The sequence below is a fragment of the Patiria miniata genome, unplaced genomic scaffold, assembly GCF_015706575.1.
Source record: "Patiria miniata isolate m_02_andy unplaced genomic scaffold, ASM1570657v1 HiC_scaffold_12, whole genome shotgun sequence".
In the NCBI taxonomy this organism is placed as follows: Eukaryota; Metazoa; Echinodermata; class Asteroidea; order Valvatida; family Asterinidae; genus Patiria; species Patiria miniata.
In genome coordinates this window covers 4,226,604-4,250,263 of record NW_024037050.1, presented here as the reverse complement: position 1 = coordinate 4,250,263, position 23,660 = coordinate 4,226,604, and the positions used below count along the sequence as shown (strand labels likewise).

The window sequence follows — 23,660 nt, the reverse complement described above, 5'->3', positions numbered from 1 at the left end:
GGTAAAGTCTCACGTTACACAAAAAGGATTGGAAAAATTTGAATATACCTTGTGTTTGAAAGTTTTCCTCATACAGTGCACCAGTGATGGAAAAACTTTTTTAGGGTATCATGTACTGTAAGTCATATATTCTACCTTTACCATTTTTACAATTATTAAAAATTAGTCAATCATGACATCTCTAGAGGGATATATTTCGGTAACTCGCATTATGGTAACTCAAGTTACGGTAACTCTATCATTTACTGTAAGTCATACATGTATATATTCCACCATTACAATTATTAAAAATTAATCAATCATGACATCTCTGGAGGGATATACATGTATTTCGGTAACTCGCATTATGGTAACTCGCGTTACGGTAACTCACGTTATGGTACATGTACCGGTATGTAATTCATGTAATAGTTTGTCCGCCCATCTTTGATAAAGTTTCAACATTATGAAACTAATAATCAAACAAAAAAACTCTTTTGGCATAGAATATGCACCGTTATCTCTTCAACTTCAAAGTTCAAAACAAAAACCCACAATAATACTAACACTTGCATAATTTTGCATGTTGGAAAAACAAGTTGCCAAAAATGACTACATGTACCTCAAATCCATAGGTTTTGCAAAATACCAGTTTTTTTGACCAAACAAAATACCCTTAACTATACATTGTAATTATTACATCTCACTGGCACATTCAAATGAAAGGTCTCGTTGTCCCCTTTAATTTGATACCACATTTGAGATTATGGTGCTTCTAATTTTGAAGATTTCATAACTTTTCCATCTTTCACCTGAGCCACGATGGGTCCACATTCTCATGGAATTGCACATTCTCATGGAATTGCGGGGTAAAAGAGACCAGAATTTCATATGACACTGGCTCTGTGGCTCACACTGTGAAAGTGAATGAAAAACAACTTCAGTTTTGTGAAGCATTCTTGGCAAAGTTAATTAACTAAATTACGAAATGCAAAAAAAATAAAAAATTCAGTTTGTAATACAAATGACCGCTAACTTGCATTAATTTCCCCTCTGCGAAGGAAGGGGGGGGGGGGGGCAGCTGTGGTAGATGTGTTCGGGGGGGGGGGGGGGGGGGGATGGATGTTATGAATGTGCAAGCATGTGCACCTGCACACAGCTGATGAGCTGAGTAAGTCGTTGCTGTAGTGGAAAGATTCACAAGTTCCTTGCTCTGGGTGTTGAAGCATTCTAATCCAACTCTTAACACACCACTGGGGCTCGCACTTCACCATGTGTTAAAGGCCGAGCACCAAGTGTAGTCAGTCTGACAAAACTGCGGGAGATACATGTAGGTCCTGGCAATATAATTTTTCCACCTGGTTTCAATTTTCTAGTACATTTCACGAGCAGTCTGCATTCTGCAAACTTGTGAAATTCTCCGCTTGGTTATATTCTCCGCTTGGTTAAAGTTTCTAGTACATTTCACGAGCAGTCTGCAAACCTGTGAAGTTGTGTACTAATACTGAACGTGTAAAACAACTGAATCCTTTCAATCACAAAGATTCCACAGTGGTGCTTTGACATGTTTACCATTGTTTACCATGTTTACACGTTTAAACCTTTCGGCAAATATTTTTTTTCCGTTTTTTTTTTTTAATCCGTTTACAAATCTTCGAGAACGTTTAACATGTTTAATAGAAACTCAAATTCTAAAAAAGGAACCTGTGTTCACGCAATCTTCTTTTGAGTCAAATGTAAACACACATACCAGTAGTGCAAATAATGAATAATGTTTTCAAACCTATTTAATTTTAACAAACCTTGAAGCACCTCAATACTTGATTATTCATTCAGGGTACACGGACATATACCGTACATACCGGTACATGTACATTTTGTACATGTACATGTACATGTACAACTGTGCGCTGTAGTTAGGTTTTTACTTTTTCAATGACTGCCCGCTATTTCAGTCTTTGTAGATCAATCTCGCTGGTCTGCAGGTGTCAGCCTTCGTTAAATGGCTGAATGTTTGACGTTTAAATGGTATTTAAAACATTTGCTAAACATTAACAAAATTAAATCACAACGCCATTTCCTTAAGATGACGGAATCAGCATGTCTAAAATGTAATCTGTATCCCAAATTTAGAGCTGGGCCGAATATGTCGAATATTAAAATATTTGATCATGAACCGAAAATCCGAATTTAGCATTTTTCTTTTCAAATATTTGACAAATTTGAGAGGACTTGTGGAGAAGATGAAAATTGTCCATGATGTTATGGTGTAAATTGTGTGGTTTTATTGTTGTCAAATGCCACACTTCTTTTGACAGGCACTTTGGGGCATGATTTGAGTGCTTCCATCATTTCCATGAGGAATATTAGCAAAAATGTCTTCTTTAATAAGGGAATAAATGTGTGCTTGGGAGGTCTTAAACACTATGTTGAAGACTTGTTGGAGTCTGGAATGCTGATAATTACCCGAGGCGAAAAAGATTGATTTGATTTTTTTCTGTCCAAAAATCAAAACTTTTCAGTCCAAAAGTCAAAACAAGTCAAAAATTATAAACTTCCAACGATTTTGTTCAACACTTTTACTTTCTGTTTTTCGAAACACCCCTTTAGCTATAATGGAGTGTCCAGCTCTCGAGTATGACGTAAACAATTCCTTTTTTTGAAGATTTGCGCCTGCATACATAATTTTTGTAGTATTCTGTAGTACTCAGTTCTTTATCCCAAAGTGATGGCTAGGATGTTAGGGTTCATAAGATGGAAGTTAGGGTTCATAAGACGTTAGAGTTCATAAGACGTTAGGGTTAATAGGTTCTATGCCCATTTTTCGACAAGGGCAGGTGCACGCAAATCCTGATGGGCGGCCACTTTAGGCTGCTTGGCAGATGCTATCTTTAATCAGTGCGTTTCGAAATCAGTCCAAGTTGGGATAAAAGAAATGATTTTAAAGTGCACAGCACTACACGGTACGTGCATTGGACAATGTGCAGTGTAATTTGCCGATTGCTGTGTGGAAATTTCATGGATGATTATCATTGTGGTCTTTGTTTTTCAATGCTACATTTGTATTTGGCAGATTTTGCTTTGTGATGTAAATGTATGTATGTACATGTACAATGTACGCTCACATTCACAATCACATTTAATGCCATTCCTGATTGAAACATCTGCCTGAACATTATATGATGGGTAATACAGGTAAAATAAATGTCAGCGCTTTTTGTACAGTTTGTCAATCGTTACCGGTACATGTACCTCATGTGCTTAATATAAGGCCAAAAAAAAAAAAAGTTGGTCTCTGGTCAGCGCGCGCGTCGATTTTAATCATGCGCGTCGATCTTTTTTTTTTCCAAAATGTTCCGCGGTAGCTCCAACAGCGCCCTCTATTTCCGCACCTCCTCATTTTTTTTTACCAAAGAGCACCAAGGAATGGGAAATTGCACCAAGGCAAATGATCGAGGGCACCAAGGCAAATTATGGAGGACACCAATGTACATGAGGACACCAAAAAAGCAAAATAGTACCCCCACCTTGTCTGTACAATCCAAGCTAGAAGAAAAAGAAAAAAAAGCAAAAAAAAAAAAAAAAAAAAGCCGCGTGGCCACGTCACTTCCGGAACTTTGGTCTGACCAGAGACCAAATATTAATTTTTTTGGGGCCTAATAATGCATGACCAATAAAAAAGAATGCAGGTGATAATACATGTACCGGTAGGAGTAAATAATTCAAAATTTCACTCCTACGTACATGTACCGGTACATAGAGGATTATTACAGTATACAATGTACATGAAGGTACAACAAAATGCGTGTTTATAACCCTCTAGAGGGTGTTTACGCAGTACTGAAGCAGAAGCAACTTCTGTGGCCATATGCCGGATGTGTACATTTGAAACCAACATTTAAAACAAAAAAAACCCCAAAATAATTAAAAACAAAAAAATGAAAGAGGATAGAAAACAAACAAAGACATAAAAACAAAACAAATACAAGATATTAATTTGTGCGCATGCTTTCATCTCTAGTGAAAAATTATCACGACATGATACCTCATTCCCAGGTACATTTCCAGTGTAATATTACAGGGAATCTTGTTGAATGTTTAAAATGTTTATCCCCCCCCAAAAAAAATAACAGTTAAAGATGTATTATTCTCATTTGGGTGAGCTGTGATGCAGTTTAGGTTTTGCGCATCATCGTGGTATTTACGTAAAATTCAAAACACAGACCGACAACAACAGCTGTGTACATTGTAGGTCCTCACAGAAGCCTTTTGTCTTTCATCCCTGTTTCGTTTCCAAGGCAACAGACCATATTGTTGGCTTGACCTTTTTTTTGTTGAAACCTTCATATTTGAAGAGATGCCAGCCTTTTGTTTAATCGACGACTTCAACCTGGTTTCGTAACAATAGAGCAGCCTCAACTACCCATCAATATTGCACGTGTACATGTAGCTCATTGCCGACGTATACAGCAACCCCGAGTATTTGCAATTTCCGATTAGTTCTGCTTGAGCAGGGGTGTCGGTATTGTGAAGGAGGGAAACGCAGTTTAAAAAAAAAAAAAAGAAGAAAAATAAAACAAACGGATATTTGCAGGCTGTTTGGTAACCTAGCAACGTAAAGGCAAGCGCTTCATCTTCAAGGTCGTTTATTGTCGATATTCCGTCGTGGAGTGTGGCTAGTGTTATTTTTTTTAATGAAAGATGCATGTATACACGTAGCCTTAGTTCATGGGTGTGCTTCAATTTCCGGGCCGGTGGAACCAAATGCGCAAATTAAACCTCTGCCGTCTTTGTGTTTTGTCCTTTGGTACCAGTACATTGTTGGTCTCCAGCTACGGAATTAGCTGTCATCTTTCTCGCGAGGAGCATCTTTCTTCAATAAAGAGGCAAGCAGTAATGAGTATTTAGTGAATTTTGTTTGTGCGTGTACCGGTAGAACCACAGGTCATGTACATAAATAAATACGTAGCTAAACCTCAGCCTTTTCTTGTGTTTCCTGGTCTATTGGAACATGTTAATGTTGATCACATACATGTACTACAGGCAATTGTCTTGCGTACACGTGTACCAAGAAGCGCCATTTTTCAATAGAGGCATGTAATCACGTACATTGTTTATTAGTGTATTTAATGCCGGTGTCATACATGTATGTTAATCAAACTTCTGTGAAAATTGGACTTCTTTACCCTATTATTGGTTAACCCTCTCACGTGACCTGTCACTCTCCTAATTTGGGCGATTCACAATGCAGTGCGCCACCAAGCATGCCAAGAGTTTGCCATGGAGGGTCCATTTTTCATGTTTACGGCCCATTTATTATAGATTGGGGCACATCGTTCTGCTGCCTTACAAAAAACACCATATTGATAAAAAAAAGAAGAGGCAAACTTAGGCCCTCCCCCCCCCTCCCCCCCCCCCCCCCAAAAGGTTCTGGTTTCTGGTCTGCGCGCGCGTCGCCGTAGCCATGACCGTCGGCAAAATTAAAAAGTTTATTTTTCAATGTAAGATGATGTCTCAAAACCGCCAAACTCACTGGTTTGACTGAAATCCTGCTGCTGCACAATTTTAACATGTTTATAGATGGGGTTATGATCGAGTATAAGCTTTATGTGGCCTCTCTGGGCTCCCATACATTTTGCACTAAATTTAGTTGGGCACCATTTGCAGTCATCAGGCAAAATTTGAAGAAAAAAAAAGTGAAAAAAAAAAAGCTGTGTCGCCGCACCACTTTTGGGGCAAGCTCCATTCCAGAAACGGGAGACTTTTTTTTTTTGGCCTTACATACATGTATACTCGAATCATACGCTTATGAAACTACTGACTGAAAAAACTAACAATTTCAAATGTCCCACGCTGCGAATTTGTCGCCCATCTCCCACAATGCACTGGGAAAAATTAACTCTCCCTGACGAACTCTTGGTGGCGCACTACATTGTGAATCGCCTGAATTAAATGCATGCGCAATACTTACCAGTGAGTCCGTATTTCATCCTAAATTCACGCTGTATGTACATGTACTGTACACGTAGGTACTACATATCTTTTTTTTATGCTGATGGTACATGTGGGGGCAATTCCACGGTTTGATGGACTTGGCTAAGAAAAAAAAAAAGTGTTATTTTTTAACCGAGTTTCACATTTTTAATTTCGAAAAACAGTAGGCATATTGCTTTGTTTTGTTGTTTTTCTGCTTTTGTTGAGCCCTTTTCACGGAACAAGTTTTACAGTTTGGATCTGTATTTTGATTAAACATGTACCGGTAGGTCATGGATTGTCGTGATTCGGTCATGGAAAAGCCATGGAATTATATTGTCTTAAAACCCTAACCCCCTAGGCCCTTGTTGCTTACAACCATCCTCAATCCTCCAAAATTTTGCAACTCCGCCTAAATTTTTCAAAATTGTCAGACAGTCCTGCCTCAAAAGGCATTCATCCTCAATCCTCCAAAATCCTCCTCATCCCAAAACTTTGCACTCATGTTTAAATGAAGGATAACGAACGCCAAATCCTTCAAAATCATCAGACAGTCCTGCCTCAAAATGCATTCATCCTCAATCCTCCAAAATCCTCTTGTGCTTCAAAGTTCAATCACCATTCATCCTCAATCCTCCAAAATCCTCATGTGCTTCAATCACCATTCATCCTCAATCCTCCAGAATCCTCATTTGATTCAATCACCATTCATCCTCAATCCTCTAGAATCCTCCAAAACCGCCAGGAGGATTTTGGAGGAGTGAGGTGGGTTAGGGTTAGCTAAAGGTGCAGGAACCCTGCTTGTATATGACAGCCTTAGAGTTACTGTGCTAGATCATTTTGTGTGTGCAGTATTTGAATCTCATTTCACCCTCTGGATTTACCCTGAGGGTCACACAAACCGGATTTATTACTTTGCCAGTGATTTTACGCGGGTACATATGTTCAATGTATTTGACCTATTAGGAGTGGATAGTGTCACGGTTTGACACTGACAGTGACATCACACTATTGGGTCTTAACACCATGAACGCAGGTTTAGGTTGTGTCATTTGGCATGTTTGGGTTCATCCAAAATGTGCACACACATGCTACATTTGCCAGAGAATCAAAGAGTTCAGCAGTTTTTAGAAAGATTTCAAAGCCAAACCTTCACATGAATACGCATCTAAAATCTGTGTGTACCTGTATGCTGACAAAACGTGCATGTTATAAACATGTCCATGCAGCATACATGCATACAAGTACACATGTACAGTACAGGTATTAAGTACGGTACCATACACAAATGTACATGTACATGTATGTGAGTGGAAAGAATACAGATCCTGTGCATTGCAGCCATCTCTGATGTGCATGCTTTTGTTTCACAGAGATATGAGTATCATATTGTGCCTTCATTGTTGTGTGAAAAAACCTCAGAAATTGCTGCTGAATGCAAACTTCAATGCAAAGGGATACACTGTGGAGATTGATGCAGTGTTTTCACTGTACACATGAGTTTCTCCCGTACTTGTCCCAAATGCAATAATTCAATATAGAAATTTACGCAGAGGCAGTTATGACTCTTAATTGTATTATGAACTGAAAGATGAACAATTTTTTTCTTTCTTTTCTTCTCCAGGGCCTACATGTAGTACCGGTACATGCCGCTCCTTCATCAATGTTTGGATGTTGCAGTTTCTAATGATTCTTACTGTCACCGAGGAAGCGTCTCCAAGTCTGTGTTTTTTTCCCTCCAGTTAATGACTCTATGTGACCAGGATTTCAAGAATGGCAGTCAGAGATATACGTACGGTCTTGTGGACCGAGTTAACCTCCAATTACGTCTAACGACCCCCGCCGTATAGATTCTTCAGCAGCAGGCCCTCATTATTGATTAATTTTATGCCACGGGATAGCTTCATGTCTGGCATACCCCTGCGTAAATTCATTTCTGCAACGGGGGCCTCATTTTAGGGAGGCAGGTGTACTCCATTCCTCAACCTGGATTTGGGAGGTTAGCCCGCGCTGCGCTGAGGGTTGGCGGGGCACAGGGGACGCTAGCCCATCATCGGACATCCAGTCAGCTCATTAATGAGGTGTTGATACGGTGTCTGTAGGCATTGGCCACTTGGTGGAGAACCGTGATCTCCAACTAGGGGGGAGAGGATCCTTAGCTGGAGATTGCCAAGGGATCGCATCCCGGGACTTGAGATGCTTAAGATGATCACATTGGCAAGTGTCAGTTGGACCTGCGCACGCGATGCACAGCCAGTGTAGAGGTAAGACCAGGCATGTTAGAACTTGCTGTTCATGCTGTCAGGCTTGTTGTTAGCAGATTCTAAGTGTTGAAATTTAAACCTTGTAAATTGTAAATTTTAAACTTAAAGAGGTTGTGGAATGCTCGAAGACATTTCCGTCATTTTTCGGGTATTTGTAGCCTAAGGTGTGATGAAATAAAAACGACTATTGTGTCTGTCATGAAATAAGTACAAAAGGTACTTTTGAGAGCTGTTTTTCAGGTCCTGTTTTGACCCAAACTTGCAATTTGTGTAAAAGTCGTCGTTGGGGGCAGCAAACAAAATATAGTAAATCATGACGTAATAAACAGGACTCCCGATGCAGCGTAGTATAAACGAGTCCTGTTTATTATGTCACGATTTACTATGTTTTGTTTGTTGTCCCCAACGACGACTTTTACACAAATTGCACGTTCGGGTCGAAACAGGACCTGAAAAACAGCTCTCGAAAGTACCTTTTGTACTCGTATCATGACAGACACAAAAAATGACGGAAATGTCTTCGAGCATTCCACAACCTCTTTAAAAAACAAATCTGCACTGAGGGCTTAGAAAGCCAAGTGTATTTATGCGTAATATTTTAGGCAGAATATGTGACTCATATTTCAGATCCAATGCATAATTTTATGGAAATTTTAGGGCGATTTTTTTAATAACAAATTGAATTGACAAAGCTTTGCTGAAATTTAGAAATATTTTGGAATAATAACCAAATGTGCACAAGGGGATGTGAGCATCCTGTTTTTAGCCACCTTGCATTGCACAATGTACAGTGTACTGTTCATGAATACAATTGACGCTCATGCTCAATTACTTGTACATGTACGGGTATAAATGTTGCTATCATTAGTAAAAGGGAAACTGGAAAGATAAGAATATCCCCCTAGCAAGATTTGCTATCGTTTTTTTGTACCGGTAGGTTATTTCATGTTGCGTTTTCTAAATAATGATAATTGCTCATTGTCATGATTGTGACAGGCAGGATAAACTGGGGTAAAAACGCCAGATTTTTAAGTTTTTGTTGAATATCTCAGTACCACTTGGAGACACTAGGAAATAAATATGTGGTTCTATGCATTACATGTCTGCTCTATCAGGTGCAAATATAATATCATGGTCATTATATTGATAAGGGGAAATTTTCCCCCTTTTCGGGAGGAAGTTTGGCGGGCGTTTTTACCCGGGACTCGGGGTAAAAACGTCCGCCCATATTTATAAAAAAAGGCTACATGTACCGGTATACCACAGGTTTTCCTGTAGTATAGTCATATTTTTGTAATTAACCCTTACCCTACTAGACCCTCCAACACATGCCAATATGTGCCTCAAGAAAATCTCCTATGTTTTTTGCATGGCCCTCCAATATCTGCCATGTCATTTCAAGGGTAACTGGACAGGCACTCCAATACATGCCACAGAGAACAATGAGAGTCCTCTGATAACAAAGTGAGTGCCCCCAGCTGGTCAGTATCAGGCACCCTCCAGGGCCTCCAACTCCTGCCAATTGGAGCCTTCACTGTCAAGATAGTTTATCTGCCAATATACTGCAGCTGGAGGGCATTGGCATAACCAACTGACATGCAGTAAACTACCCTCAGAGAGTAAGGGTTAATTTAATATTGAGGGATACTTCATCAAGTAGGCCTGCATGTGCTGAACATGATGCTTGTGAGAGCATCATGCAGCAGTGCAATTAATTAATTAATTAGATAGCAGTAATTACAAGCTTGCAAGCGAAACACTCATTGTTCATCATTCATCATGAAGCCAATAGGGCTGCATGCCGAATATATTTAATATCCGAATAGTCGATCATCCACCGAAAATCTGAATACCATGTGAGCCGTCTTGTGAAGATGAGAAGAAATGTCCCAGACATTGCCAGTTGATGTTGTAAAGCATGACAAGTTGAGTAGTTTTATTGTACATGTATGTTAAATCAGTCATTCCATAAATGTGGGGTCCAAAAGTGTGACCTTTTTTTGTGTCTCTGTTACACCTGACCTGTGTAATTTGCCATTCAAGTATCATTGTGATTCGGGCGATTCACAGTGCAGTGCGCCACCAAGAGTTTGCCATGGAGAGTCCATTTTTTAAGTTCACTGTCGACAAAACATGGCCCATTTGAATGAGGGTCAGTAGACAACTTGAGCTAATTTGTTTAATAGATTGGGGCATATCGTTCTGCCGCCTTACAAAAAAAAACCACCAAGAAGAAAAGGACAGACAGATACTCGTGTCATACGCTAATAATTTTATCAATACTGACCAGAAAAACTAAAAATTTCAAATCCCGTGCTGCGAATTTGTCGACCATCTCCCACAATGCACTGGAAAAATGAACTCTCCATGGCAAACTCTTGGTGGCGCACTGCATTGAATCGCCCGAATTGACTTCACACTATTTTATATTTGTTTGGTAGGTACCCCAGTACCGGTACGTGTATTTTATAATCACTCTTGGAGATAATCACTCTTGGAGATAGTTAGAAGGCATTAAACAGTGTGTCCTGAATTACATAATATATACACATGACATACATACTGTACATGTACATATGTACCGGTACATGTACATACCGTACTGTACCGTACCGTACTGTACATGTACGGTAATAATAATAATACCGAAGTCTTATATAGCGCACATATCTACCAACAATTAGGTACTCAAGGCGCTGGAAATTATGTCTATTATTAGAGACAGGTAAATGAAGTACATGTACATGTACATGAGAAATATGAGAACCATTATGTAGCACCTTTATAATGGTTTACAAGGTGCTGCGGCGCATTAAGCAGCCACTGCCAGAAACACCGGGGCAAACCCCTTCTCTTGGCGATAAGTGTTACTGGGTTTTTTAACGTGCATTACACAACACACGGGACCTCATAGCCACAGCTATCGTAACATAACATATAGGCCTATGTATGTGTATATGAAATATACACACAATACTGTGTGTATATTTCATGGTAACAGGGACACACTAAGTTGGACCCCAAATTTATGGAATGACCCAAAATGTCACATTTTTTGTGGACAGCCACTCGTGCACATGATGTGAGAGCTGTCGTGAGGAATATTAGCCCATTTTTAAAATCTGTCAAATGTCAGCAAGTCAGCTATCTCGAAAAATACATTGATGTACAGTGTAGATAATCTTTATTAAACAAAGATTTTACCGCCATGTAAGTGTTCAAATATTTGAATAGATCATATCTAAGTTCCAATAATCGAATATTGAATTATTAAAAATGCGCAGCACTAAAAACAAAGAACTATATACATGTACAGGTAATTTGTATTTATAACATGACAAATAATCAATAAAATAAAACTGCGTTGAAAAATGTAAACACCTTCATTTTCTTGTGTACAATAATGGAGAAAAACACTTCATTAATCAACAGGTGTATGTGCATACATGTACACTCATTTATTATTGCTTTCTTGTACATGTACCGGTACAATGAACAACATCAATCACTTGGGAACACCAGGACTGTGCAATCCCCAATATTTAGAATTTCTACATGAGCATGTATGTTTGTTGGATTTTAGATTTCTGATTCAATCCTGGAATGAGCAGTCTTGAATTTTTATGCATTTTTTTAAATAGATTTTTCTAGTCCTTGCCATCGTTATTATTTTTTTCATGCGTCTTCGTGCAAAAACATTATCCTGTTATAAGAGGTGGCAGTAATGACAATTTCCTGGCTTGTTTTCTTGTTTTTTTCTCATTTCCCTTTCAGTCCCCTCTTCCAGCGAACCAACCAACTTCTTCTCAGCACTGTGCAGATGACAGACGTTTCGCAAGCACCACGTCTCAAGTTCACCACTATCATGTGTTTATAAAGGTAACCCTCAGTTGGGAATGCGTGTTCACCAAGGGGGGAACCCCACTGAACTGGGTCTGTTTGTTTGACCTCGGGGTTATGGCAATATTGTCCCAACATGACTCGGTCATGTATCTACGGTAGGCATGTTTACTGGTCTTCAGTTATTAAATTTAACATGTTAAAGGGAATATACAACATTTGCAAACATCGAGAAAAAAAAACTACCAAGTTTTTACGAAACACCTTACTAGGATGTTGGTAAATGACAGTCTAAAGCACCCTGTAAAATTATGGCACCTGGTGTGAAGTCATATTCAAGAAAATGGTATTTTTGTATACATTTCCAACGGTGGTCGGCCGCCCACCGTTTGAAAAACCTAACTATTTTTCAACTACTGCTCCAACTTTACACTTTTTTTCAGTCCAAATTTTGTTTGCTATTGGTTACATACCTGTTCATGAACGGGTGCAGGCCAGCTAGACTGGTTCCCTTACCTTACAATTTTCTGGCATCTATAATTTGATCCATTTTATCTTTAGTGGAGTCGAGGAACCAGACTACTTGAACATTTTTGTTTTTCTTGGTTTTTCCAGCATTTTTGAACACAAAACTTCAAACATGTCAGTGTAACAATATTTGATCTATTATACTAACCCCTCAAATAGTTCATTTCTGAAAATTGCAGCAAAAGCCAATGATGTACATTCCCTTTAAAGCCAAATCTTCGATGGAGAAAAACATATCAGCATGGACGTCTAGACCCCTGAACTGTCTTAATTACCCTCAAAATTTGCAGTAATTTTGCTGAGCGAAGTCAAAAATAGACCCAGACAAGTCTTGTACATTGTTCGTCCCATGACATTATTTCACACATGTACATGTACAGTAACATGAATTTCCTGTATTAAAAGATCCTACGCTGTCTGTCTGTCTGATACATGTCTGTCTGAATCTGATGCTGTTCACGCCAGATGTTTTCAAATCCTAACTTTGAACTTTCTTTTCCACTTGACAAGTTTTTAAAAACTTAAAACAATACAAACTTCATGACTCCACCCAGCTGGCGGTGTTCCACCAGAATCTGGTATGCTCCTTGGTGGCTTTTGATAATAATAATAATAACACCAGAGTCTTATACATATGGTACATGTATCTACCAACAATTAGGCACCATACTCAAGGGGCTTGAAATACTGTCTAATATTAAAGGTATAGTCCATCATTTGTAATTTGTGCATTTTGTTTGTTTGAAGCAACACACCTACTCAAAATCTAAAGAAGGGTGCTGAACAACTAACCTGATGAAGTTTCAGCTCAGCTTCAGCTGTATATTTCGAGAAAAACAGCATTCTAGGATCTCGATTTCAAATCAAAAGCTGCTGAATCATGTTTTGAATTGGGCCTGAATCCAGCGTCCGAGACACGTTCTTACTGAACCGAATGCAGCTACGCGATGTCGCGCACTGATCCGATGAATTATAGGAACCGTGCGTGTGCGTCGTGTCAACGCTTGCGCGCGCTTCGCTGAATAAAAACAACGAACTACAAACAGAAATTTCCAACGGTGCGTCTTAAGAAGCACCGTTGGAAAGGCCTTCTTTCGTTGATTTCTTCAAAATGACAGCATGCTAGAAAGAATAATTTCACAGGGAGTTTAGTCCCCTTACTATCTTTCAGCTAAGTACGTTTTTCAACAATAATTACGTCAGTCACTTTTTGGATAGCTGCAAATGATGGACTGTAGCTTTAAAGTTTATGAGAAATTTGAGACCCATTATGTAACCAAAGTCCATGAAGGCTCATCAAAGACGCCGGGTGTTAAAGGGATGTGATTACATACATTGTAATTACAAGCCCTTGAAAACTGTCATATACTGGTACATGTATACGCTGATTCGATAGCCAGCTGGCCAGTGAATGGCATATCACTGGACAGTCGGTCAGCTGATCAAGGTTGGAGGGAAGTAATTCACTGACCTGTTGTTACAATGTATACATTGTATCTGAAAGCTGCCAGACATTCAAAGGAAGTTGTTGCAAAGGATGTGCTTTTCCCTCTGCTTAAATCCTTAAAAAGCCTTAAAAATCCTGGGGATAATAAACTGCCTTTGTGTCCTCAATGCATACTGTAGTGTAGGATTCAATGCATACTATTGTGTAGGATTCAATGCATACTATTGTGTAGGATTCAAAAGCCCTTCATATATCCAAGAGCATATGGTATGGTTGGGAAAATTATTGACATTATTGTTTACAAATGTTATTATAGAAACAAACAAACGCAACACATGTTTCTGCCTGTATTTGCATACAGTGATGAATCCCACTGCCGTTGCCATGGGATCCACCAATCAGGACAGAGTAATGTAACTTTGCTGGGAGCTAAATTGCAGATGTTTTCATCGTAATAACATTGTCAATGGAAAGGTTTATTTGTCACGGAATCGTGTGCGAAGGCTTCATTTGCAGAACTTGGTATCTTGAATTGTGGTGATTGCAGTTTAAAATTGAGCGTATCCCAAAACTTTTGGGGGCGCATTTCTGAAATTGTGACTTGTGCAGGAATGTTAACTGTGTACACTACATCATATCCTATTTTTGTAATACAAATTTTTGGGAATTTTTCAAATTAGATTTTTTTTTTTCTTTCCGTATGCAGGATTGCCGCTACAGAACTGAACAGTCACTTTGAACCGGTACTCTGCGACAGTACTGCAGCTGTCTGCTACTATGGGCGTGACCATAAGAGTCAACATCAGAACACTGATGTATATCCTGGTGATTGCCATGGTGCTCCTGATGCTGGACCTACTCTTCATGATGTCTGTCAGTAGACACAAGACCAAAGTTGTCAAAAGTCCAAGTAGGTACCAGTATTACACATGCAGGAATTACTAATAGAAATATGATACACATGTTTTTGTATTAATAATGATAAAATAACTTGGTACTTATATTGCCCTTTATGGGCTCCGTGCACAAGTACCCCTTCAACAGCCAGAAGAGAAGAGTTGGGGGAGACCTAGACTGGTTCCTGTCCATCCACTGTGTATTTCAAATGATCCAAAGTTTTTGGTGGCGGGGATTAGTCTGGGAGACCATTGCAAGATAAATTTGAATGTACATGTATTCGTGCATGACGCCTGATGCTCACGCGAAGAGGCTGTGGCTAAAAGCTTTGGCACATTCAGGAAGTCGTGCATACTTCGCGTGAGAACCAGTACAGTACAGTGCGCACAGGCTGTGTGTCCCGTCCAAGGGGATCTCAAACGTGGTAAAAAAACGTCCTCTTTTGTTGGAGCACGGAGCCTATACCATAGTCTCAGAGCGCTCGACAGAAGACATCGTATGCATGGGCAATAGAGCATGTGCTGTAAGTTACGTGACGTTTTGCAGCACTGATCCAATCTGTGAACATGTACCTACAGCCCGTGCTCTAAAGGTGTTTACAACGCGCACAATAACTGTCCAACATACGTATAGTACATGTACGTAAAGTTTGCAATGCACAATGCACAATTTATGCCATGGCAGGTCACATTTGCATCATGCGCGTGCACACATGTAGGACTTCTGTGCAAGCATGTCGGATGTAAATCACGGCTGTGCTTGCTCAAAATGCCATAGCGTGGGACTTTAAGGTCTATTATTACCCCTGTTCATCAGGCAGTGAGACCAGTTTTCTGCAACAGCTCGAGATCAGCGCAACCTCAACCTCGTCCCCAGGGTGTCGAGCAGTACGCGCCCACCACTACCTGCTCTCTCACCCTGGTATTTGATCATTTGCATGTGCAAGATTTTTGCACACGTATGCAAATGAGGAACAGTCTGGTGCCTGGATATGCGTTACACATTAGCATTTGTTTTTGTATGCGGTGTCTGGGGTAAAAACAGAGTCAGTTCGTAGCAGCGCGAGCACGGCGTGAGTTACGAAAACACGATTTTTGAAATCAAACTGTTACGATCTTATCCAGACAACATGCAGTATCATATTTCATATTAATATGAGCAAATTGGAAAGGAAATTAGTATTTTCGAGAAGGCGTGGACGAATGATCGCGAAAACACGTTTTGAATAATAGCACCAAGTACGCGATAAAAATCCATTACTAGCCAATTGCGGTATCCAATCAGGATACAGGAAGGAAGTTTCCTATCCAGGGCTTACTATTGGAAACGCGGTTGGAAATAAAGTAAGCACTGGGGACGAGATCAGCGCAACCTGGTCTCTACCCTCTCTGGGACCCATATGTACTCCAGGGTGGAGAGAGGCAATTGTTGTAAAATGTCTTGCCTAAGAACACAAACACCATATTCCCCGTCGGGGTTCATACCCAAATACCATCGCACACGAGTGGGACATCGTAACCATTAGACCGCAGAGCTCCACACTGTGCTCAATACATGTAGGTGTTTTATGATTTTGGAACACCATATATTTGAAACCCTTGTGGTTTAGTTAAAATTCCTCTTGGGTTTCTATGGCAACTGGCTTCCAACACCAGCCTACCCATTACTACATGACAAACATGTTATGGCCAACTCAACAATAGCGACGGAATTGCTTCTGTATGGAGTGACGTCCGTACATCACCGATGCACTTGACCAGGATACAAGTTTAGTAGTTAAAATACTATACTTTTGAATACACCCTCTACATGTACCGGTACCTGCACAAAATGGCATTTTGCAAAAGATAAATTTAAATGGAAAGATTTTCTTAATTCCAGTGCAGTGAAACAAAATTACTTTGGCTTGGTACTCTAAGTATATGAAAATCCCTGGTTAAAATATGAGGGTAGCTACATGTACATTTACATGAAAAGCAACAAAACTGTATTCTGTAATGCTACATGTAATACCGGTACCATACATGTACAGATACATACATGTACATGTACATAACATGCACGGTGGTTTTCAGTTATAATTTCAATCGGTACTACTACAGGAACAAAGCCGTGAATAGCTTTTGTTAGAATTTGCAAATTAACAGAGATCAGCGAAGAGAACATTGCATGCATATAATGTACATGTAGCTGTTAAGCTGATGTACCGTACATGTATGTATTTTTACGTGTACCGGTATATGAGTACGTGTACATGTACATGTACATGTACATGTACATTAACAGTCAAGTGTGTGCTATGAAATCCATAACCACCTCATGAGAATAGGAATAGATAAATAAAAAAAGAACTTATACACGTACATCCCTCCCCTCCAACATGCCAAACAAAACCAAATTCTTGAATTTTTCTTATCAGTTTTATTCATTCATTTTTATCTTCCGTATACACATTTGTTTGGCATTAAAATTCCTCGCTTACTGATTTGGTTGCCCCATTGTTCATCCCGATCAAATTGAAAGTTTGTTTACATGGGCCGGCTGGCACTGCGTTATTGGGAAGTTTTTTATTGTTAGGCAAATTAGGACTGAGTTATGGGGACTTCCTGCTGTCCCCACAGCGTCTTCGGTCCCCATAGTACCATGGCACAACTCGTGTGTAGTCCCCACAACTACGGAACAAGTATGTGTGGGCGGGCCGTGACCACATTATGGGGAAGTTTTTTATTGTTGGGCAAATTAGGACCAAGTTGTGGGGACTTTCAACTGTCCCCACAGTCTCTTCGGTCCCCATAGTACCGGTACCATGGGATAACTCATGTGTACAAGTTTGTCTGTGTCAGTGTGCGCTTTCCTAAATTTTCCCCTAAATTTGTATTTGTCACAAGGTAAAGTTACACGTAGTTATATGTTCTTACATGTATTCCTCAAAATATGGCCAGACAAAGTGCCAGACGTGCACTTTCTCCCTTGAGATGCTTGGCCTGGGACTGAATCTGAGGGGGGAAAAAGTTGCCCAGGATGATCTGAACAAGTTTCAACTTTCAGTGCACACTAGATGTCCTCTTGGCCAGCTGCCAGATAATGTTTTTTCTCCCAATTTTTTTTTCTGCCTGATTAGCAGCCACAAGTTAATGGAATTGCCATAAAAGCTTTGATTCTCCTTAGAGAGCATGGTGTGATTACATATTAACCCCCCCCCCCCCCCGCCCCTTCAGTTACCCATGATTTACATGGATGTGCTGATCATGTTGGTGTTACTGTATTGGAGCATGGATCATTCCTTTAAACCCTTAGGGTGCTTTTTGGACACCCTTTTAATAGTTTGGGGCACCCTTTGCCACAATTTGGCACACCCTAATTAGACAGTCTTTGGTCAACTTTTAGAAAACCTTTATGTGCACAGCTACCGTAGGAGCAACCTGTTTTAGTCCCATTTCAAAAATAGCATTTATTTATAAAAACAAGTTTGAGATGATTTTTTTTAGTGACGTCAATGTATTTTCATGCATTTTTAAACCCTGGGTAAAATCCATTGTTTTAACACTGGCCAAGCATATCAGTGCAGGTACTTTTTGATGGTGAGGAAGTGTTGAGTGTTTCTCTAATGATAGGATAAGTTTTGGTTTACTATCTGTGAACTTTATTTTAATACATGGGGATGGTTTTTGTGTGCCTTCAGATTTATTGATTTTGAAATCTTTGATATATACATTGTACATGTATATGTCTCCTACACAATAGTGCAAAAGTCATGGAATAAAAGTGTTGTTAAGAAAAAACAAGTGGCATCTTCATGACTACAAAACTTGAAAACTTTAACCCTAACAGAACTTAACCCATCAAACCCCAACAACCTGTTATGTTGAAATCTGTCGGGATGGGTACAACCCCTAAACTGACAGTCTTTTACATTTGGTTGGTACACCTCCAGAAACAAAGTCAGAAATATGTGTGTGCAGTTTCCCATATGGTGTTGGAATTTGCCAGGATGGGTATGGTTCCTAGTAAATCATGCTAGGGAGTTAGGGTTTAAGGCCTTTTCCTAGTATTTTATGTTTTCAACATGTTGATAAATGTGAACTTCTAACTGCCATAACTTGTCAACGGAAAGTCCGATTAAAGTGCAGCAGTATTGTAAGCAGTATTTCATTCATCAATTCCTGATACCTGCAACCCTTATTTCGACCCAGTTCCATCTCATTTTGCAAGGATGCCCCACATTCAACAGATTGCCTGTAATTGTGTATTGTTTTAATTTCATCTAATTAAAACCCTAACCCCGCTGAATCCAACAGGATCCAACTATATCATATACCCAATGGAGCCTGTTGGATTGAGCAGTAAACCCCTGGTGTACATTCCTGATTGCAATATGTTGGATTCAGCAGACAACTTAACCACATTATAACGCCAAGTTGGACTCTGTTGGATTCAGCAGACAACTGAAAATAAGGCACAGTGGATTGTGCAGGAAACTCCCGTTGGACTCTGTTGGATTTAGCAGGGTAGTCCTGAGGAAGTACATGTACTAGGGGGCTAGGGTTACACATGTATGTGCTCAATCAAAATGTTAAAATAACGTTAATTATTTGCAAACAACTACAGTGTAATGCATTTTATAGTACAGGAAAACGACACCACAATGAGGAATGAAAAAGGGCCGTTGCATTTTGGCGTGAGCATAGTTTGCTGATTAACCTTTCATTTATTCAGCGTTATAATTGATTGTGTACACCCTGACTACCATGTTTGATTTCTGGCTGTTAATGTGTGTGATACAGTTGACATGGACGAAGCATGGATTCGCTTTGACCAACAGAACTTACACCCCATAAATTTGGTGCAGGGATCGCCTCAATGCCAGCGTATTCTATTAACAGGTGATTTCTTACTGAAGTATGTTGTACATTTGTCAGAGTTATGTTTAAAAAATTAAAATAAAAAAAAATAGTACCATTCCAGTGATGATAGTGGCAACTGGTGTTTAATTGCTAATTACTCCGAAACAGATCTAAACATTTGGAGAAAACCCTTGATTTAAGGGAAAATAGGGCTCGTAACAAATAACCTGTAAAAGTATTTTTCCGAACAAAACAATTATTGGAGGTGGTTTTTAAAAAAATTTGCTGGTGGGCACACTTTTTGTGTGTGTTAAAGGTAGGATGAACTTTTGTTCATTTGTGCATTTTTTTCATTTAAAGCAACAAAAGTGCTCAGAATCTAAAGATGCTTACATGTACCGGTAACAATAACCTGATGAATTTTTAGCTCTGTGAATGCTGTATATTTTGAGAAAACACAATATTCTTGATCAATTGATTTCAATTCAAAAGTTGCAGAGTCATATTTTGAAATGCGCCCTCTTGTGACACAATCCAAAAATCAGCATTCGGGACATGATTCTCATTCGGCTGATTGTCGACATGTACGGTACGTGATGTTACACACACAAAACCGACAATTCTCGCTAATAATTGCAACCGCGTGTGCGTGTGCGTCGCGCCAAGGCTTGTAATAGCACCCATTCACAGATTCGCCCAATTACAAACCAACTACATGTACCAACAGAAATTTCCAAAAGTGTTTCACTTGACACATCTTTGGAAATGACATTCTTGTATTGTTTTCTTCAAAATGACAGCATGCCAGAAGGAATAATTTCATAGGGGAATTTTGTGTCATTGCTATATTTTCAAATCATAATCATTTTAACAATAATTTGGTTGGTTACTATTTGGATATATCTGCAAATGGTCCACTCTCTCTTTAACAGTGGAATCCAGTTAGGACACCCAAAGAATTGTGCCTAGCTGTTTTCTCAGTTTTCTCAAAATGTACAGTAGCGACTGAGCTTAAAGGGAAAATACAACATTTGCAAACATCAAAAAATAAAACTACCAAATCATTTTGAAATACCTTACTGGACTGTTAGTGAATGACAGTGTAAAGCATCCTGTAAAATCATGGCACCTGGTATACTGTCATTTTCAAGAAAACTGGTATTTTTGTATCAATTTCCAACGCTGGTCGGCCGACCAGTGTTGGAAAAAAACTGGCTTTTTTTCAAATACTGGCCCAATTGACCATTGCACTTGTTTGCAATCGATTACACACCTATGAACGGGTACAAGCCAGCTGGACTGGTTCCCTGACCTTACAATTCCCCAATGTATGTAAACTGCTCTGTTTCTTCATATATGGAGTCAGGGAACCAGACTACAGGAAAATGATTGTTTTTCTTGGTTTTTATAGCATTTTCGAACCCAAAACCTCAAAAAAGTCGGTGTAACTATATTTGCTATATATTTCCAACCCCCCAATTCCATCCATTTCTGAACATTACAGCAAAAGCAAATGATGTATATTCCCTTTAAACGTCAACAGGTTAGTTGTTATGCACCCTAATTAAGATTTCGAGCACTGTTGTTGCTTCAAATGAAAAAAAAGGCACTAAATATAAATGATTCTACGTACAATGTACATGAACAGGAAAGCGTGATGAATGTACCGGTAGGTTCATATACCATGTTGAGCTTTACCATAATACTATGGTGCTTAATTCTTCACTTTTTCCAATTTGATGATTGTAAATTTCTTGGGGAAAATACATGTACATGTAGATGTTTTGCTGTCATTTGTATGTGGCCATACATGTACCATATTCCATGCATTCAAAAACAAGGACATTTGCCATTGTGTACCATAATTGTGTGCCATTGTGTGCCATTGTGTGCCATCCTGCCCGTTATCCAACGTTTCCAACAGGAAGCATATCGAAAGGTACATACAAGTACCTGTACTTGTAAATCAAGCGTTTTCTGCAGGTACGCCCACAGATACTTTGGGCCTTGAGAAAAAAAGGTACTTGAGGCTTTCGTAGGGCTTTGTTTTCACAGTTTAGAGTGGAATCTGAGAACTTGAAAATCACCAGGGGCAGACAATCTGGGTAACTGCTGGATATGTTTTAACATTTAACAGGATGAATAACATAAAGTATCCTGTTCTGCCAGAGTTATCTTTATACATCTGATAAACATTAACATTGTTGTAGCTGTATTACTTCCCATTATCACCATTGGAATGGTACTCATACACTTTGTCTCTTGCTTTACTATTAATTTTTTTTAATTTTTTTTTTCCTTTTCAGTTTTTTTTTTTTTTTTGGCACTAAATTTGCAGATGTGCATGTGAAATTTGCATTTTGGTTGCTGCCTCCCGATTTCTATGTTACAGCAAATGCGTACTTGTGCATGCTCAAATCCTTGAATAACTACATGCACCGCGTAGACCAATACTTGCAAGAGCAATGCATTTTTGCACTAACATAAATAATAGGAGCATGTATACTAAAGGTATCCTGACGTGCATGTATCCAGCTGGGCCCAATTTCATAGAGCTGCTTAAGCACAAAATTTGCTTAAGCACGAAAAAACATTGCTTAGTAAAATTAGGTTACCGGCCAAAACTCCATGCGATGTACATTACTTGTGACTGGTATTTAGCGGTTGTTTACTTAGCATAACAATCGCATGGAGTTTTGGCCGGTAACTTGATTTTATTAAGCAAGACGTTTTTGTGCTTAAGCAAATTTTGTGCTTAAGCAGCTCTTTGAAATTGGCCCCTGGTGATTCAACTCTGGCTAAGATTTGTCAGGATTTGTCCAGATTTCAGGATTTTTTGTTGGGATTTGTCCAGATTTCAAGATTTTTTGTCAGGATTTTTATTATTTTGAATAAAAATCCTTTTTTAATCTGGAATTCCTGAAATTTGTACTGTAAAGTTGTTTTTACCTTTTAAAGAAATACAGAACAAAATAAATTTACCCCCAATCTCCACCCTGTTCAACATGTTCAGGGAGTCACAGTTCGAAACAAACATTTGTGGGTTAGCTGTGGCAGCCTCAGTGTATTTTGGAAAGTAAAAAATCTTGAGCATCAGCTATTCTGGAAAGTAACATGTAGAACTCCCTACCCAAACGTTTCTGATTTAAGTTAAAGTACATAGAAATTACTTCCTGTGCTGTTCTTTGAATCGCATTCCTTTCATGTGGGCAATGTGGGTCTTCCTGGTTGGAAACTGGCACAACACCGATTAATGTCTCGGCGTCATATGGGCGTACTAGGAATTGAAGTACTCAGAAAAAAACTGCATCAACACTAAAGGGGCTTTTCTCATACTAGATTTTGTGTTACCGGCTCCCTCATTTTCCACAGTTTACTTTTGAAATAACGTTGGCTGGAAAAAAAAGGGAATTTAGTCAGGAAATCAAAAAGATGATGTGCTCAGAAAAAGCTGAATCAATGATAAAGGTGCTTTTCTTGTGCTATAGGTTTTTCTGTTACCAAATTTTTCCACAATCTAATTTTGAAATATCTGCTGAAAGAAAATGGAATTCAAAAAGTTTTTTTTTGTTAAATTGGCAGATGTTAGGCGTTTTTCTTGACATTGAGTGTACTTTTTTGGTGTTCCTAAACAAAGTTTTGGGAGACACTAAACACTGGTCCTAAATTCTGTATGACCGTAGACCTGTATGTAAAAGTTTCGAAAAAAATGTAAAATTTATACATGATGCTTTTATGAATTTTGAAGAAACTTGGATGCAGTGACCCTTGGGTGGGAGACACAATTCTTCATCGGATTACTGAGGTCAAAGGTCATGTAGGGGTCATTGTTCAAATATACTTAAAATGTTTCTTTGTTTACAGAATTTGATCGATTCTAATGTAACT

At 39.1% G+C, this 23,660-nt stretch overlaps 1 protein-coding gene across 6 annotated transcripts in view; it reads left to right on the top strand.

The window, feature by feature from the left end:
* The window catches only part of LOC119745803 (CMP-N-acetylneuraminate-beta-1,4-galactoside alpha-2,3-sialyltransferase-like), a 70,471-nt gene that overhangs the window by 9,108 nt on the left and 37,703 nt on the right, over positions 1 to 23,660 (top strand). For 3 of the 6 annotated variants that reach the window (XM_038222415.1, XM_038222449.1, XM_038222423.1), the window contains exons 2-5: positions 7,577 to 8,216; positions 11,991 to 12,095; positions 14,738 to 14,941; positions 19,713 to 19,811. In XM_038222415.1, coding sequence (XP_038078343.1) covers positions 14,809 to 14,941; positions 19,713 to 19,811 — 232 coding nt within the window. In that variant the 5' untranslated portion in view covers positions 7,577 to 8,216; positions 11,991 to 12,095; positions 14,738 to 14,808. The remainder of the gene's footprint in view (positions 1 to 7,576; positions 8,217 to 11,990; positions 12,096 to 14,737; positions 14,942 to 19,712; positions 19,812 to 23,660) is intronic. The other 3 variants (XM_038222431.1, XM_038222439.1, XM_038222457.1) reach the window with 1 other exon arrangement.